Below are 16,277 nucleotides of genomic sequence, written 5' to 3'. Positions count from 1 at the left end.
CCATTTCAATGATTCAATCAACTTTCGCACGATCCACACGACCCATATTTGCCGTATATCCTAACATCATTTCAGGTTTATTCACTGTTACATCTCCACCGCGTAATGTTCTGTGGGTAGATTGTAATTGAGTGTTATAATAATTCGTGAGCATGGTAATAATTCTTTTATCTTTCCACGCAAGAAGCGTAGTATTATTTTTCCTGTATGCAACTGTTTTATTTGTTGAAAATGTTGCTTTTTTTATTTTCGATTAGTTTTTATAGTGCCAGTCAGATGACAATTCATCTTTCGCAATTCTTCCGCTAAAAGGATACTCGTATAGTACCTGTCGGTGAACATATGGTATCCTTTTGCATCAGGAACTCTGTCTAATAATTTCTAATAATTTATTCTGTATGAACAGTGAACGAAATTGGTATCTCGCTTGATCACTTATTGGTTTCACTTTTTACCATTATTTTTATTTATTACTTTTATTCATTGGTTTTTAGAAATTCTATTTTATAGTATTTATTATTTGAAGCGCTGAGATGTTCAGTGAAATTTTCCATAGACTTTACAATTCTGTTCTTGATCGTTACAATTAAAAGATTTAAATGGTATCTCGTGTGGTAACAATGAAAAAAGATTTGTGGTGAAGAAAGAGTTCATGAAAATAATATATTCCATCATTTATTATCTTTAACATTGAACATATGGTATCCTTTTGCATCAGGAACTCTGTCTAATAATTTCTTACACAAATGTAGCGGAATCCTTGTGCTTACTGGAAGATCCTGCTTTGCCTTTTTGTCCTTACTGGAAGTTATGCTGCCATAGTATGGAATTATTGTGAAAATACCCCGCTTTGTTGGCTTGTTCGGATTATAGGTGATGAATGATATTCTGCCTTTGAATTTTACAATCGATTCATCCACAGCGACTGCTTCATATGCTATGAAATATTGCCTAAATTTTCCATCTATATATTCTAAATAATTGCTGACTTTTGGAATACGCATTCTCATCGTTGTATTTCCTTGCGTGGGTTTCTTCAAATGTAACATCCAAAATATCTGCACGAATCTGAACCTGGTAAATGTTTCCGGAAAAAAAGGGATTCTACTATTGTCAGCAGTAGACCAGTATTCCTGAATGCTAAAAATTTTTCTTTGGTGATATCGTACCACTTGTGCCAAGTTGACTTTTGTGGAAACTGTTTGTTTCTAATTTCTTCTTTTGGCATAATTGTTTGTTTCTTTTATTATATTGTCTACCAATTCTTCAGTAAAATATAATGTAAAATAGTCTATGGGCTCTTTTATGTTACTCAGTACTTGTGGTCCGGCTATTTCTTCGTGTAAATCAAAATTTATTCTTTATATTTATATTCACTCTTCACTTGACGATACGTTGTCATGTTGCCGTGTGTTTTCTTCTGTACTACTGTGGCGGTTCGTTGAATGTGGGAGAGCTTGTACGAATTGAAAACCACGTGTATTTCACGAGAACTACTTTCTGTTCGTCCTGTGTTGCGTCTGCATACCCCTGAGGTTCCAAAAGGAATAGGACGCTGCTTTTCATATTTTTTCTTACATGGTTCTTAGACTAAGTGTTACCAACTATCTTATTCTAGAGTTATTAGCTAAGGACTAGATTTTTTCTTATTCTAATACTATACTATCTTAAAACTACCCTTAAGCTATTCTACTCTAGTTTACTTATTCTAACTTAGTCTAGATGTCACCCTATGTGACTTCCGTCTGCTGGTTGCCACATCACTCCCCTCCGAGTGAGCTTGTTTACAGGCTCGCGAATCTAACTGTCTTTTTATTAATGTATGTTTTCGGCGTTCCTTGAGTTTCTTGGCTTTGTTCGTGCTCCTGGAACGCTGGTTTTAACCGTTCTGTAGAAATATTTACTAATCTTCCATTGTGGTTAATTTTGTAGACCTTGTCTGATGTTCGTTCTATTATCTCGAAGGGTCCTTCATACGGCGGCTCCAATGGCTTCTTGGTGGAGTCGATCCGGACAAATACATGTGTACATGTGTGTAATGTCTTGTGTACGAATGTTCTGTGTTTACTGTGGTGTGCTATTGGTTGTGGCTTAATATGTCTGATGTGTTCTCGAAATTTATTTAGGAAATGGTGTGTATCTGTAGAGTCTTCGGTGTTTGTGAAGAATTCTCCAGGTAACCGTAAGGCTGTACCGTACACCATCTCTGCAGCTGAGGCCTTGATGTCTTCTTTGTAACTGGTTCGGAGTCCCAGCAATACTGTGGGTAGAATCTCGACCCAGTTTTTGTTCTGATGACACATTATTGAAGTTTTAAGTGTGCGATGCCATCTCTCAATGATACCATTTGACTGCGGGTGATAACCAGTGGTTCGGGTTTTTTCTGCTCCTACTATTGTGGTCAACATCTTAAATAGTTGTGACTCAAACTGTGGTCCTTGATCTGTGGTCACAGTTGCTGGAGCTCCGAACCTAGCTATCCACCCTGAATATAACGCGTTTGCGACTTTTTCTGCAGAGATGTCTGTGAGCGGCACTGCTTCTGGCCACCTGGAGAACCTATCTATTATTGTTAGGCAGTACCTGTAATTATTTACTGTTGGTAGTGGTCCGATGATGTCTACATGTATGTGTTCGAACCGACCCTGTGGTACTACTATTTTCTCCGGGGCTGGCTTGTTGTGAAGATTTATCTTGCCATGCTGACAAGCAAGGCAAGTGCGAGCCCACTCGGTGACATCTCTATTCATAAACGGCCAGACAAAGCTTTTGCTTATCAACTTCCTAGTTACTCTTCCACTAGGATGTGATAGGCCGTGTACTTTATTGAAGATCTGTCTTCTTATTATTTGTTGCACATATGGCCTGAATCTACCTTTTAACATGTCTCCAAATAGGTATTTATCTGAACTGTCCAAAAATTTCTTTTGGAAGTTCCACCTGTTGGAGTTTTCTGTTAATATTTTCTCCAGCTCTTCATCGTTTTTCTGCGCTGTCACTAACTCGTCTGTCAAGATAATGACAGGCATTTCGATGGGCTCTATTCTCGAAAATGCGTCTGCTATAGTATTATCTTTTCCTTCTATGTATCTAATTTTTGTAGAAAATTGGCTGATATAATCTAATTGTCTCAACTGTCGCGGGCTGGCTTTGTCAGCTTTTTGCAGGAATGCATATACCAAAGGCTTGTGATCCGTTTGGATAAGCAATTCCCTGCCTTCTACAAAATGTCTAAAGAATTTGAGACTTTTGTAGATGGCCAAAAGCTCTCTATCGTACACACTGTACCTTGTCTGGGCCTTTTCTAATTTCCTAGAGAAGAAACCGAGTGGTTCCCACTTACCTTGGTGCAGTTGTTCCAAAACGGCTCCGATTGCTACATCAGAGGCGTCTGTACGAAGAGCTAGTGGCGCATTCTCTCTTGGATGACAGAGGAGCGCAGCTGCTGCAATTTGCTTCTTCGCTTCGTCAAAAGCGTGGTTTGACTCCTCGTCCCAACTTACCAGCCCCTTGTCTTTTTTCTTAGCCCCTTTTGTGAGGTTGTTCAATGGGGCAAGCCAATGCGCTGCCCTTGGGAGGAATCTTCTATAAAAACCTAAAATTCCCAAGAAACGCCGAAGTTCGCTTATTGTTTTGGGTTTTGGATATTCCTGTAAGGCGGTTATCCTCTCCTTGATTGGTGAAATACCTGTCTCTGTAACCAGATAACCTAAATATTGCACTTTCTGTTTCGCAAAAACGCATTTTTCTGTATTTATTTTTATTCCGTTTTCTGATAGTTTCTGTAGGACGGTGCGCAGGTGCTTCTGGTGTGACTCCATATCGGGGGATGCTACAATGATGTCATCTACGTAGCAGTAACAAAAGTCTAATCCCCTCAATATGGAGTCCATGAGCCTCTGGAATGTTTGGGCTGCGTTACACAGACCGAATGGCATAACCAGAAACTCGAATAACCCAAATGGTGTTATTACAGCAGTTTTAGGGATGTCGGGCTCCGCCATGGGGATTTGATGATATGCTCTGTGCAGATCTAAGACTGAGAATACCCGACATCCATCAAATTGATGTGCCACATCATGGATGTGTGGCACTGGGTACTTATCTGGTTTGGTGATACCATTCAGCCTGCGATAATCTCCACATGGTCTCCAACCACCCGTTTTCTTGGGTACCATGTGGAGAGGACTGGCCCATTGGCTCTTTGATGGGCGACAAATGTTTTCCCTTATCATCTGTTCAAATTCTGCCCGAGCCAGCTTTAGCTTTTCTGGAGGTAGGCGGCGTGCCCTCTCTGCTATTGGAGGGCCTGTGGTCTGGATTTGATGTTCGATTGAGTATTGAATGTTCTTCCTGGCGGTTGGGTTTGTCACGTCTTTGAACTCTGTTAGTAAGTCCTTGAATTCGCTGTTTATGTCTATTGTCGTGACTGTCGGCATGTCTATGTCTTTACTTACTGTCGTGCTTTTATATATTAACGTATTTCCGTCCAATAGTCTTTTATGTCTTAAATCTACGATTAAATTGAAAAAGTGGAGGAAATCTGCGCCTATTATCGGTCTAGATACGTCCGCTATGATAAACCGCCAGGAGAATTCGCGACGTAAGCCTAGATTGAGCCCGATTAATTTTGTACCGTATGTATTAATTTGTTGCCCGTTCGCGGTATATAATTTCGGTGCGCCTACCTCCAGGTTCTTACCTTCCAGAGACCGTGGCACCACGGAAACATCTGCGCCCGTATCTATTAAGTATTCTATGCCTGTTCGCATGTCCCTGATATTGAGGCGATGCTTCCGGGGCGCGTCCTCGATTGCCTCTGCTCGTGACGCGGCTCTTAGTTTTCCGGAGTCCTTTTGTCCGGCGCGGTCCATGTGCAGGGCGGTCGGCATCTATTGCTATTTCCTTTGAATCTATTATGGTAATAACAAAAACCATTTTTCCTCTCCTGTGACCTGGAGTTGCTTCTCTGCCTGTACCATCGCCGTGCGTGCTCGTATCGCTGTGGGCTGCGGTGTCGTCTCGCTAATTGAGTCTCGATCCGCGCCAAACGTTTTGTAATGGCGGCGAGGTCGCCATCTTGCGCGCTGGGGGTAGCTTCCTTCCGGGGTTGCGTGGCGTCGGAAATGGCGGCCACTTGTGGTGGCTCCGACCATTCTCTTAATTTGTCAGCGATTTTCGCCATCTTTTCCAGCGGAGTCTCTTCTAACAAAGCTAGAATTTCTTGTGTCCTTGTGGGTAATCGCTGTATCCACATGGTCCGCATTGCGCTCTCTGTTACGCTTTTCCCGGCTAGCTGTTTCATTTCCCTTAACAGCTCCGATGGCTTCCTATTTCCTAGCTCTATGCCAGAGAGGAGTTTCCGTAGATTGGCTTCTTCCGACCTGGCCATCCGCTCTATCAGAGCCTGCTTGATGTCCTCGTACGTTGATTGTTCCGGGGGTGCTTCTATCACGTCTAATATGATTTTCATTGTAGCCTGATCCAGGTTCCTCACTACCGCTGAACTCTTTACCGCGTCCGCTTTTATATTGTATGCGGCAAATTCCCGCTCTAGCATGGTAAACCATAGTCGCGGTTCTTCCTTCCAAAATGTAGGTAGTTTTACGTTCCTAAATTCACTTGCCTGAATCTCTTGCGTTGCTTCTGCTACTTTCTTAGCCATATTTCTTCTTTTTCTTTATAACACGGGTTTCGGCACCAAATGTGGCGGTTCGTCGAGTGTGGGAGAGCTTGTATGACAAGGAAACCACGTGTATTTAGCGAGAACTACTTTTATTTGTTTTTACGTTACGTCTACACACCCCTGAGGCTCCAAACGGAATAGAACGCTGCTTTTCATATTTTTTCTTACATGGTTCTTAGACTAAGTGCTACCAACTATCTTATTCTAGAGTTATTAGCTAAGGACTAGATTTTTTCTTATTCTAATACTATGCTATCTTAAAAACTATCCTTAAGTTATTTTACTCTAGTTTACTTATTCTAACTTAGTCTAGATGTCACCCTATGTGACTTCCGTCTGCTGGTTGCCACACTACTTTTATCGCTGTCACCATCTATGCGAACTCTTCGTCGCCTTCTTGGTGGAACGAAATCACTATCACTGCTGTCGTTTTGTTCTACAGTTAATCTTTCTAGCATGTCTGTATAGAGGTCTATCTGCAGCTCATTCACTACTATTTGTGTCATGAGACTCACTCGTGGTTGGACGCTTTGCCATTCTATTGCCATTCTAATAAAAAATATGAATAAATATATGGGTTGAAAATTTCTAATTGTTATTACTAACTCACAAGATGATATTTACCAAAATAGCTTTTACCAAACAATTTGTTCACTAAGAAAAGAATCACTTTTCCGATTTTCTCACTCGTTAGATCTATGTGTACTGCTCGAAGCTTCAAACTAGACTGAGCTCAGCTTTGGAAATCCTTTCCTCCAGATTTAGACTTGTTTATTTATAATTATAAGTACGTGCTACAAACTCCTCTTATCGCTCTTTTCAAATGGCGCTCAGAAGTGCTCGAACCGTCTTCTCAGAAGTTCTCTCACGTTCTCGTCTGACACAAAACCCGCTGACATTTCTTGTATACATCTTAGCAAATTTACGGTATTTTGATTTAATTTCTTGTGCCATTTCAAGGAGAAACTTCAAAGAAACGTGGATGTCTCAAAAAGTTAATAACCTTGAATAATAATTTTATTATTATTAACTTAAGCAATGCTATTACTAGCATTAATAAACTAGAATGTCGCCTGAGAGGGGACATTCGAGTGATATGCTAAGAATTACGATATCCATGTTTGCAGAGTGCAAAGGGCTAATTTTCTAATGTCGATCTAACGTTCTTGAACAGCTGTCCAGTGGACAACTACGTGTTCCCCGGATTGGATCGTTTGCGAGAGGGCGACAGCCTCGAGGCGCGTTTCAACGCGTTCAAGATCCCAGAATCGAACTTCCTCGTCTTCGAAGCCACTGTGCGAACGTGTCGAGACGGCTGCCAGCCTGCTTACTGCTCTGGCGGGACCGGAAGAAGCGAGCCGTCCTTTGGAAGACGACGAAGGGACGCGTCGAGAAACGACACAGACGATGAGAACAACGATGTCGACGCAATGGTGAAAGATAATACGAACGACACGACTCTCGTGTTTAATTCGACTATCCTTGAAAGTAAAAAGAAGAACGCTGTAGAGGAAGAAGAGGAAGAAGAGGAGGAGGAGGAAGAAGGAGGAGGAGGAAGGGAGGATGGAGACAAGAAGAAGGAAGAAGAAGAAGAAGAGGAACACGTGAGAGAAATGATTGAGGTAATTTTTATAAAAAGTTAGTTTCGTAATTATTAAAGATTTATCTATGCACGATTTAAGAAGATTCAAATTCCATTGCGGTAATTTTTCTATAAAGTTAGTTTCGAAATTATCTGTGCACGATTTAAGAAGATAAAAGTAGGCCAGAGATCCAAGTTCCATTCAGGTAATTTTTCTATAATGTTACTTTTGTAATTAAAGATTTATCTAGACACGATTTAAGAAGATAAAAGTAGACCAAAGATCCAAATTCCATTGGGATAATCTTTCTATAAAGTTATATTTCGTTAGATTTGTAATTATTAAAGATTTATCTAGACTATTTAAGAAGACAAAAGTAGACCAGAGATCCAAGTCCCATTCAGATAATTTTTCTATAATGTTAGTTTTGTAATTATTAAAGATTTATTTGTACACGATTCAAGAAGATAAAAGTATACCAAAGATCCAAGTTCCATTGGGGTAATCTTTCTATAAAGTTATATTTCTTTAGTTTTGTAATTATTAAAGATTTATTTATACACGATTCAAGAAGACAAAAGTAGACCAGAGATCCAAGTTCCATTGGGGTAATCACATTGAGGTAATTTTTCTATAAAGTTAGTTTTGTAATTATTAAAGATATATCTAGACACAAGTTAAAAGTAAACCAAAGATCCAAGTTCCATTGGGGTAATTTTTCTATAAAGTTATATTTCATTAGTTTTGATTAATGATTAAAGATTTATCTAGACACGATTCCAGATTCCTGGTTTTCTTACCACTGGATTTGCAACGTTCTGTACATTATTTGTATACAAATAGATGGCGTTTGTGAGGAAGTAGAAGCGTTCCTCACAAGTTACGGTGGAATAAGGATTTGCGTTTGCAATTTAATCATTTACACTCGGATGTCCCTTCTGAGGGGACTTCCTTTAGCATTGATTAGCGATTACAGAGTTTAAACTTAGTCTGCCATCTCAGGGCTTCAACTCTCAAAGCTATAAACCTCAAAACTTCAGATCTCAAAGCTTTAACTCCCAGAGTTCAAAGTTCAGAACTTCAACTTTCAGAACTTCAACTTTCAGAACTTCAACTTTCAGACCTTCAACTTTCAGAACTTCATAGTTCTGAGCTTCAACTCTCAGAGGCTTCAAAGTTCAGAACTTCAGAGTTCTTAACTTCAAAGCTCAAAACATCAACTCTGAGAGCTTCAACTCTCAAAGCTTCAATGCTCAGAGCTTCAGAACTCAGAACTTCAATTCTCAAAGCTTTAATGCTCAGAGCTCAGAACTTCAATTCTCAAAGCTTTAATGCTCAGAGCTCAGAACTTCAATTCTCAAAGCTTTAATGCTCAGAGCTCAGAACTTCAATTCTCAAAGCTTCAAAGCTTAGAACTTCAGATCTCAAAGCTTAGGCGCTAAGAGCTTCAAAGCTCAGAACTTTAACTCACAAAGCTTCAGAACTCTGAGAGTCAGACCTAAAAGCTTCAACTCTCAAACCTCTAGAGCTCAAAACTTTAATTCTCAAAGCTTCAAAGCTCAAAATTTCAGATCTCAGAGCTTCAACTCTAAAGGCTTCAGAGCTTAGAGCCTCAGATCTCAGAGCTTCAACTCTCAAAGTTTCAAAGTAAGAACTTCAATTTTCAGAACTTCAGAGTTCTAAGCTTCAACTTTCAGAACTACAGAGTTCTGAGCTTCAACTTTCAGAACTTCAGAGTTCTGAGCTTCAACTCTCAGAACTTCAGAGTTCTGAGCTTCAACTCTCAGAGCTTTAGAGTTTTGAGCTTCAACTCTCAGAGCTTCAGAGCACTGAACTCCAGAGTTCTTAACTTCAACTCTTAGAGCTTTAGAGTTTTGAGCTTCAACTCTTAGAGCTTCAGAGCTCTGAACTCCAGAGTTTTTAACTTCAACTCTTAGAACTTCAAAGCTCAACATATCAACTCTCAGAGCTTCAACTCTCAAAGCTTCAAAGCTTGGAACTTCAAATCTCAGAGCTTCAGAGTTCAGAACTTTAACTCACAAGGCTTCAACTCTCAAAGCTTCAGAGTTCTGAGCTTCGGATCTAAGAGCTTCAAAACTCAAAACTTTAAGTCTCATAACCTCAACTCTTAAAGCTTGAGAGCTCAAAACTTCAGATCTCAGAGTTTTAACTTCACATTAGTATTATAAACTTAGAACACTGTGAGATAAAAATAATAATCTTTGAAGTTGCCTTTCTCTAAATCTCTGAAGCCCAACCAATTCACCCAACAGTATCATTTCTTTTATATACATATTAATCCAATACATATATCATATTAAAAAAAATCTTATACATATCTCAATCCAATACAAATCTCATATTAAATAAAACCTCATACATATCTCAATCCAATACATACTTCAATATTAATTATATACATATTAATCATGAGTACACAATCAAGAATAAAGTAAAATGCCTTGAGACTAAACAAGTTTCTCATCGCAGGTTTTGGACTCGAGAATGAACATCGATGATGAAACAGTGGTCGAACGGCAGACCACCATTATGGAGAACGTTTGTATAACACCAAACGAGTATTATGGCTTGGTGACTGCAGTTGCTGTGTTGGTGGTGCTGCTAGCATCCGTGGTATTGTTGTCCATGCTGATTTACAGGTACAGATAATCGTTAATGTTGTTAATTAACCCTTAGAGCTCTGAATACTTCTGACCGAAACGGTTCGTAGGGACTAAAAAATACTTTTTTGCCATACTGAAGTGACTATTCAAGACGCAAACGGTAATAAATTATAGTGGTTCTTTTGCAGAAGGTTAAATAATTAAAGACTGTTATTTTTCAGCATTAAAATTATGTATTATAAACATGAACAATTTAAAAGATTAAATTTTACAATCAACTAAAAAACTTAATTTGATATTTACAACAGGAATGAATAATTTGGAAATCTAATTGGTTAGAGAGTGGGACGTAAAATGGGATTTTTCTGACCCTAATATTACCCAACCGCTACCTAAGGAAGGCACATTACTAACGAGTACCCCTGTATTAATTTTGCACGAAAATGATTGCATATTGATTGAAAAAATCGGCAAACGCATATACGCGTCTTCAGTCCAGGGCGATGACTATTTTTACGTTTAGTTAATCAAAATTTCATAAAAATAATAAATGTATTATTTCTAATACACTGAAAAATAAGGAAAGAAAGCAAAAATCGAAAAAATATAAAATACACATGTTACTATGACTATAAAAATGTAAGAACATAAATATTATACAAGATAAACGAGAGAAAATATAATGAAAAATACAAAAAATATATTATACATTGTATATGTTATTTTAAAATTTATTTTAAAGTTATTTTATATATACTTAATACCTATATATACAAACATATAATATCTTAAAAGTAAAGATTTCATTAATGAAAAAACGAAGATATCATATTTTTAATAAAAATAGATAGATATCATTATTTTATATATATATACATTATACTACTCAAAAGAAACATGGCATTAAAAAATCATAATGCATATTATAAGGCATGTTACCTGTCTTGTTCTTTTGGAAATTTAAAATAATATCGTTTCACGTTGAGTTGTTTTAAGCATCCCAGTATTGCACAGTTTGGCTGCTTTTTTATGTCCATTTCTTAATTATTAAATTAATGCAGCAACATCTGAAACAAAGCTAAGATCAAAGTGCTTCCAAAGAGAATATATAATTCAAAATATTTATATAAATTAACAATTCTCTTAAATTATTCATCAAAATACTTCCAGAAATTAACAATTATTTTACATTGATCCTCTTTTGCTTTCTTTTCTTTTTCTCCTAAAATCTTCGAAAGAGCTTGAACGTGGCTTCAACGCTTTCAAGCAGCTTTCAATAGATATTGAATTCCCTCGAAATTCAGCTTCAGGTTTGGTTAGATATTCAATCGTCTTTTTATCTGCTAAGAAAGAGAGAGAAAGAAAAACACAAAATCACATTTGTTAATTGGGAACCACCTGTTATTCCGTACAAATTAAATACGTCAGAGTTTAGATATCCACATACGAGTACTGACAGACGTTTTGATAGTTCTTTGCCAATATTTATAGTTACTGAGAGAGCCATATATATTTTTTCAATTGGTCAGGAAAATTCATGCCAATAGAGAGTATTAAATACGATGGCAGCATATTGTTTAAGGAAATGTAATAAATGATACATTTACTTATAAAATGTTGAACTAATTAAGTTACGTTTACTTTACTAGCGTATCACAATTTTCAGGGGAAAATATTGAACGTAATTATTTGTTTTCCTTTGGTATATATATTCTGTGGTTTTATCGTTTGTAGGAATTATTAAAAATAATATAACCCTCTGTTGTATGAATTTTTAACGATGAGTTGAAAAAAATATTTATAAAATAAGTGTAGGTATTTTTACGAGAAAGTAATTAACGATTTTGCAGAAAAAATCGCTGTACTGAGTTATAGTTTATAGAAAATAATAAAAAAAAGTTTTTATATCTTTCTTTCGTGGCAATGTGCCTATTTTCGAATCGAAATAAATAAATTGCTTAGTTTAGTCATTTTCAATATTCGTTTATAATTTTTATGGAGCTCTAAGGGTTAAGGTTCGTTTACAGGATTTGTACCAATTTTTGTGTAAATGGTTTCAGAAAGTACGCTTACTCGATAATAACGAAGAACCGTAGGCTTGATAAAGCGTGCAATCGAAGCAGCCATTCGGATGATGCGTACAGCAGTCGTGCGAACAACTTTTCCTTCTTGAGGACGGGTCTTCAGAAACCGTTTCAGTCTACGTACGTAAATTATTGTTAAATTAGTGGTCATCGTTCTTGATAAATGGTGGCTATTTAGATGTTGCATGGCTGTTGTGGTAAAAGGTGGTAGATGTAACAGCTTGAAGGATGTAAATGTTTCTCTTTTTTTATATTGTATTTGTATTAGGTTGAGGAATAAGTTCGTAGCGTTTTTATCGAAGACTTTTGTTTAACCCATTCGCTGCAAAGCTCAGATTATATGAAACTATTTCCATTGCCATTTATATTTGGAGTGGTATTGTTTACCAAAGTTCTGTAAATATACTGTAAAGCCAGTATATTATAATATATTGAAAGTAGGACGAGTTTACTCGTCTTGGCAACGCCTAACACCCTGCCAAAGACGAGTATACTCGTCCTTGGCAGCGAATGGGTTAAACGAGCTCGTGAGGCACCCAGGCTCCCAATCTTTCGGTAAATCTCATTGATTGAAGGTGATTGAGAATCGTTTTATGATCGCAATTCATTTTTTCCGCCAATTCACGACTGGTTTGGCGACCGTTCTCCTTCAAAAGTGATTTGAGACGTTCTTCATCGAATTCAGAAGGCCTTCCGCTGTGGGGCGTGTCATCGACGTCAAAGTCGCCATTTTTTGAACTTTGCAAACCATTTCCGTGCTGTAGACTCGCCTATCACACCTTCTCCATACACGCCGCAAATGAAAAGCAAAGATAATAAAAAATTAAATAACTCAAAAATACAATTGACCTTGTTTTGTAGAGCAGAAAGAATTCTATCGAATGAATACTTACCCTTTGCCAAACAGCAAACAAGTCGTTGTAAAATAAAAGAAATATAAAAACGCTATGAACTTATTCCCCAACCTAATATTTATCATAGTATAGGTGTTTAAGGTGGAGAATTTTGTTTGTCAGTGGCAGAACACAAGAGTATTTTATTTTTGATGGAAAAGGTTACATTTTCTAATTGAAAAATTAAACAATTTGTGAGTTCTCGAAGCTTCTGAGTTTACTGAGCTCTCGAAGTTTTGTTAACTTTCAAAGCTTCTTAGCTCTCGAAGTTTCAAGAACTTTCAGAACTCAGAAAAATTTGGAAGTTCAGAAAACTCAGAAGCTTGGAAATCTCAGAAAACTCAGAAGCTTGAAAATCTCAGAAAACTTCGAGAGCTCAGAAAACTCACAAAACTTTAGAAGCTCAAAAAGCACTGAAAATTCAGAAAACTCTGAAGCTTTGAAAGCTAAGAAACCTTCGAGAACTCAGAAAGCTTTGAAAGCTAACAATACTTCGAAGGTGCAAATAACTTTAAAAGCTCAGAAAACTCAGAAGCTTCGAGAGGTCAGAAAGCTTTTAAAGCTAATAAAACTTAGAAAACTCAGAAGATTCTAGAGCTCAGAAAACTCTGAAGCTTTGAGAGCTCAGAAGCTTTGAAAGCTAACAAAATTTCGAGAGCTCAGAAACCTTCGAACTCTCAGAGAACTCAGAATCTTAGAAAGTTCAGAAAGATCAGTAAACTCAGAAAGCTTAGAAAACTCAAATCTTCGAAAGCTAGTAATCCTAAAACATGAACTAGTTACTACCTCAAACTAGTTACATTTGTAATTCCATTAATTACATAAATTGATATCGACAAAATGACGAAAACTTCGAAGAATTCTTTTGGGGAACTTTATTTCTAATGTGTGCGAATAATCTTTCTGCAGTAAGCACTGACTTCATTCGCTACGAACATTCGAACAAATGCCCCGGGACTGATTCTCGAGGCATTTGGGTTGTTAAGCATTCAGTTGATTCGAAATAATGCAAAATAAAATACTATCAATGCACGTTTAGAGTGAGATACTTATGGAGGACGACTATAGTCGTCTGTAGTGCCTTAGTAGGATCTTATCGAGGACGATTATAGCCGCTCTTAGTAGCAAAAGGGTTAAACCTTTCAGATTGCTACAAAGTAAGTAGAAGTCATTAACACTTTGACGCACATTTTTGACTTTACGATCGCCCTCAGAAACACATTTTATTGTTCTTTGTTTATGACAGCCAGATAAAATCGGGTGTAAGTTGTATGTTTCGAAGTGAAAATTATCACATTTTACCACAGTTCTTCCCAAAAAACTTACGACGGCTATAATCATTTGCTCAGCATATCATTTTTCTATTCTCCAAGCAAATGACGGCTATAACCGTCGTGACGACTATACTGCATTTGCTCTACTAATTCATTGTATTTACTTAATTCATGAAAAAATACTTACAGAATAAATGGTTCGTCTTCACAGAATCATCTTTCGACTGCGTTAACTGAAATAGACTGAACTTTTGGTACAACTGCGTGATCGACTGTTATAGCATAAAAATTATTAGCAATAGAAACTAATAGCAGTGGAATCTATTAGTAACAGAAATTATTAGCTATAGAAGTTATTAACAATAGCAACTAATAACAATGGAATCTATTAGTAACAGAAATTATTAGCTATAGAAGTTATTAACAATAGTAACTAAAAGCAATTGAAATCATTAGCAAAAGAAATTATTAGCTATGGAAATTATATTGGCTATGGAAATTATTAGCTATAAAAATTATTAACAATAGTAAGTAAAAGCAATGGAAATTATTAGCTATGGAAATTATTAGCTATGGCAATTATTAGCTATGGAAATTATTAGCAACAGAAATTATTACCAATAGAAATTATTAGCGAAGGAAATTATTAGCAATAGAAATTACTAGCAATGAAAATTATAAGTAATGGAAATTATTAGCAAAAGAAATTATTAGCTATAGAAATTATTAGCAATAGTAACTAATAGCAATGGAAATCATTAGCTATGGAAATTATTAGCAATGAAAACTAATAGCAATGGAATCTATTAGCAATGGAAATTATTAGCTATGAAAATTATTGGCAATAGAAATTACTAGCAATGAAAATTATAAGTAATGGAAATTATTAGCGAAAGAAATTATTATCTATAGAAATTAGCAATAGAAACTATTAGCACTGGAAATTATTAGTAAAGGAAACAACTATTAGCAATGATATTCTATTAGCAATGGAAATTATTAGCAATAGCAACTATTAGCAGTGGAAATTATTAGCAATACAAATTATTTGTCTCTAAAAATACTCAAATGTTCCGAAGCGAAAAAAAAACTAATATGCTGTCTAGCATGCTGTCACTTTTTTTCTAGATGCGTTACTCAATAATTTAACAAGTGTATGTATTAGTACACTTCGCACTAACGCTTTTTTTTTTAGTGATTAAAATATGCACGACGGCTATAACCGTGATTTGCGTACATATAGATCTGACGACTACAACCGTCATTTGCGTACATATAGATCGGACGGCTACAACCGTTATTTGCGTATAGATCGGTCTGACGTCTATAAACGTCATTTGCGTGCATATAGATCTGACGGCTATAGACGTCATTTGCGTATACATCGATCTGACGGCTACAACCGTCATTTGCGTACAGATCGATCTGACGGCTATAGACGTCATTTACGTCAAAGTATTAAGTAGTTGGCACTGAGGTACAGATTGCTGCGAAATAAGTAAAAGTCATTAAAGGATATTATCACAGAAATCGAGAAAGCAAATGTTTTTTTTCTTCAGTCGAGTCAAACCAGACAAAGACGAAGCAATGCGTCTAAAAAATTCTAAAAAATTAAATATATTAAAACTCAACATATTATCACAAACGCAGAAATGGAGTAATTACCTGTGAATTATTAAAATTCAACTAACAAAATTATTATAGATTTTTTGAACTCGTTTAAAGCTTTTAATCACCACTATTATAAATTGCTAATACATATCTGTAGCTGAGGGTGTCCTAAAGAAGACTGAAACTGAGTATTGTTTAAACAAAACACAGTATCGTCTTGTTGGTGATGTTTTATTTTATAATGATCGACTATTTGAGGCATGCAGTGCTGTCAGATAAATAAAAAAAAAAAAAATAAAATAACAAAAAAAAAACAAAAGTATCTCATGTAAAATATAATATAAAATAAAAATATATATGGTATGAACGTATATGTGCGCCCTAGAGCGTATATATGTATAGAATAATATTTGCAATTAAAATAAAAAGCAGATTCTAAGCTTTAAAATGATCTATATATTAGCAATATTAATTATAAAATTTATGAAAATTTATCAGATAAAGTTCAACTATATAAAGATC

General features: G+C 36.3%; 1 protein-coding gene across 1 annotated transcript in view; it reads left to right on the top strand.

Moving 5' to 3' along the window:
* Nompa (no mechanoreceptor potential A) overlaps positions 1-16,277 on the top strand; it is a 51,737-nt gene that overhangs the window by 32,245 nt on the left and 3,215 nt on the right. The window contains exons 16-18 of the mRNA XM_076906760.1: positions 6,861-7,308; positions 9,760-9,929; positions 11,954-12,097. Of these exons, the coding sequence (XP_076762875.1) occupies positions 6,861-7,308; positions 9,760-9,929; positions 11,954-12,097 (762 nt within the window). The remainder of the gene's footprint in view (positions 1-6,860; positions 7,309-9,759; positions 9,930-11,953; positions 12,098-16,277) is intronic.

The sequence above is a fragment of the Xylocopa sonorina genome, chromosome 14, assembly GCF_050948175.1.
Source record: "Xylocopa sonorina isolate GNS202 chromosome 14, iyXylSono1_principal, whole genome shotgun sequence".
NCBI classification, from domain to species: domain Eukaryota; kingdom Metazoa; phylum Arthropoda; class Insecta; order Hymenoptera; family Apidae; genus Xylocopa; species Xylocopa sonorina.
Note: the sequence above shows the minus strand (reverse complement) of the source record. Positions and strands in the feature narration are given on the sequence as shown.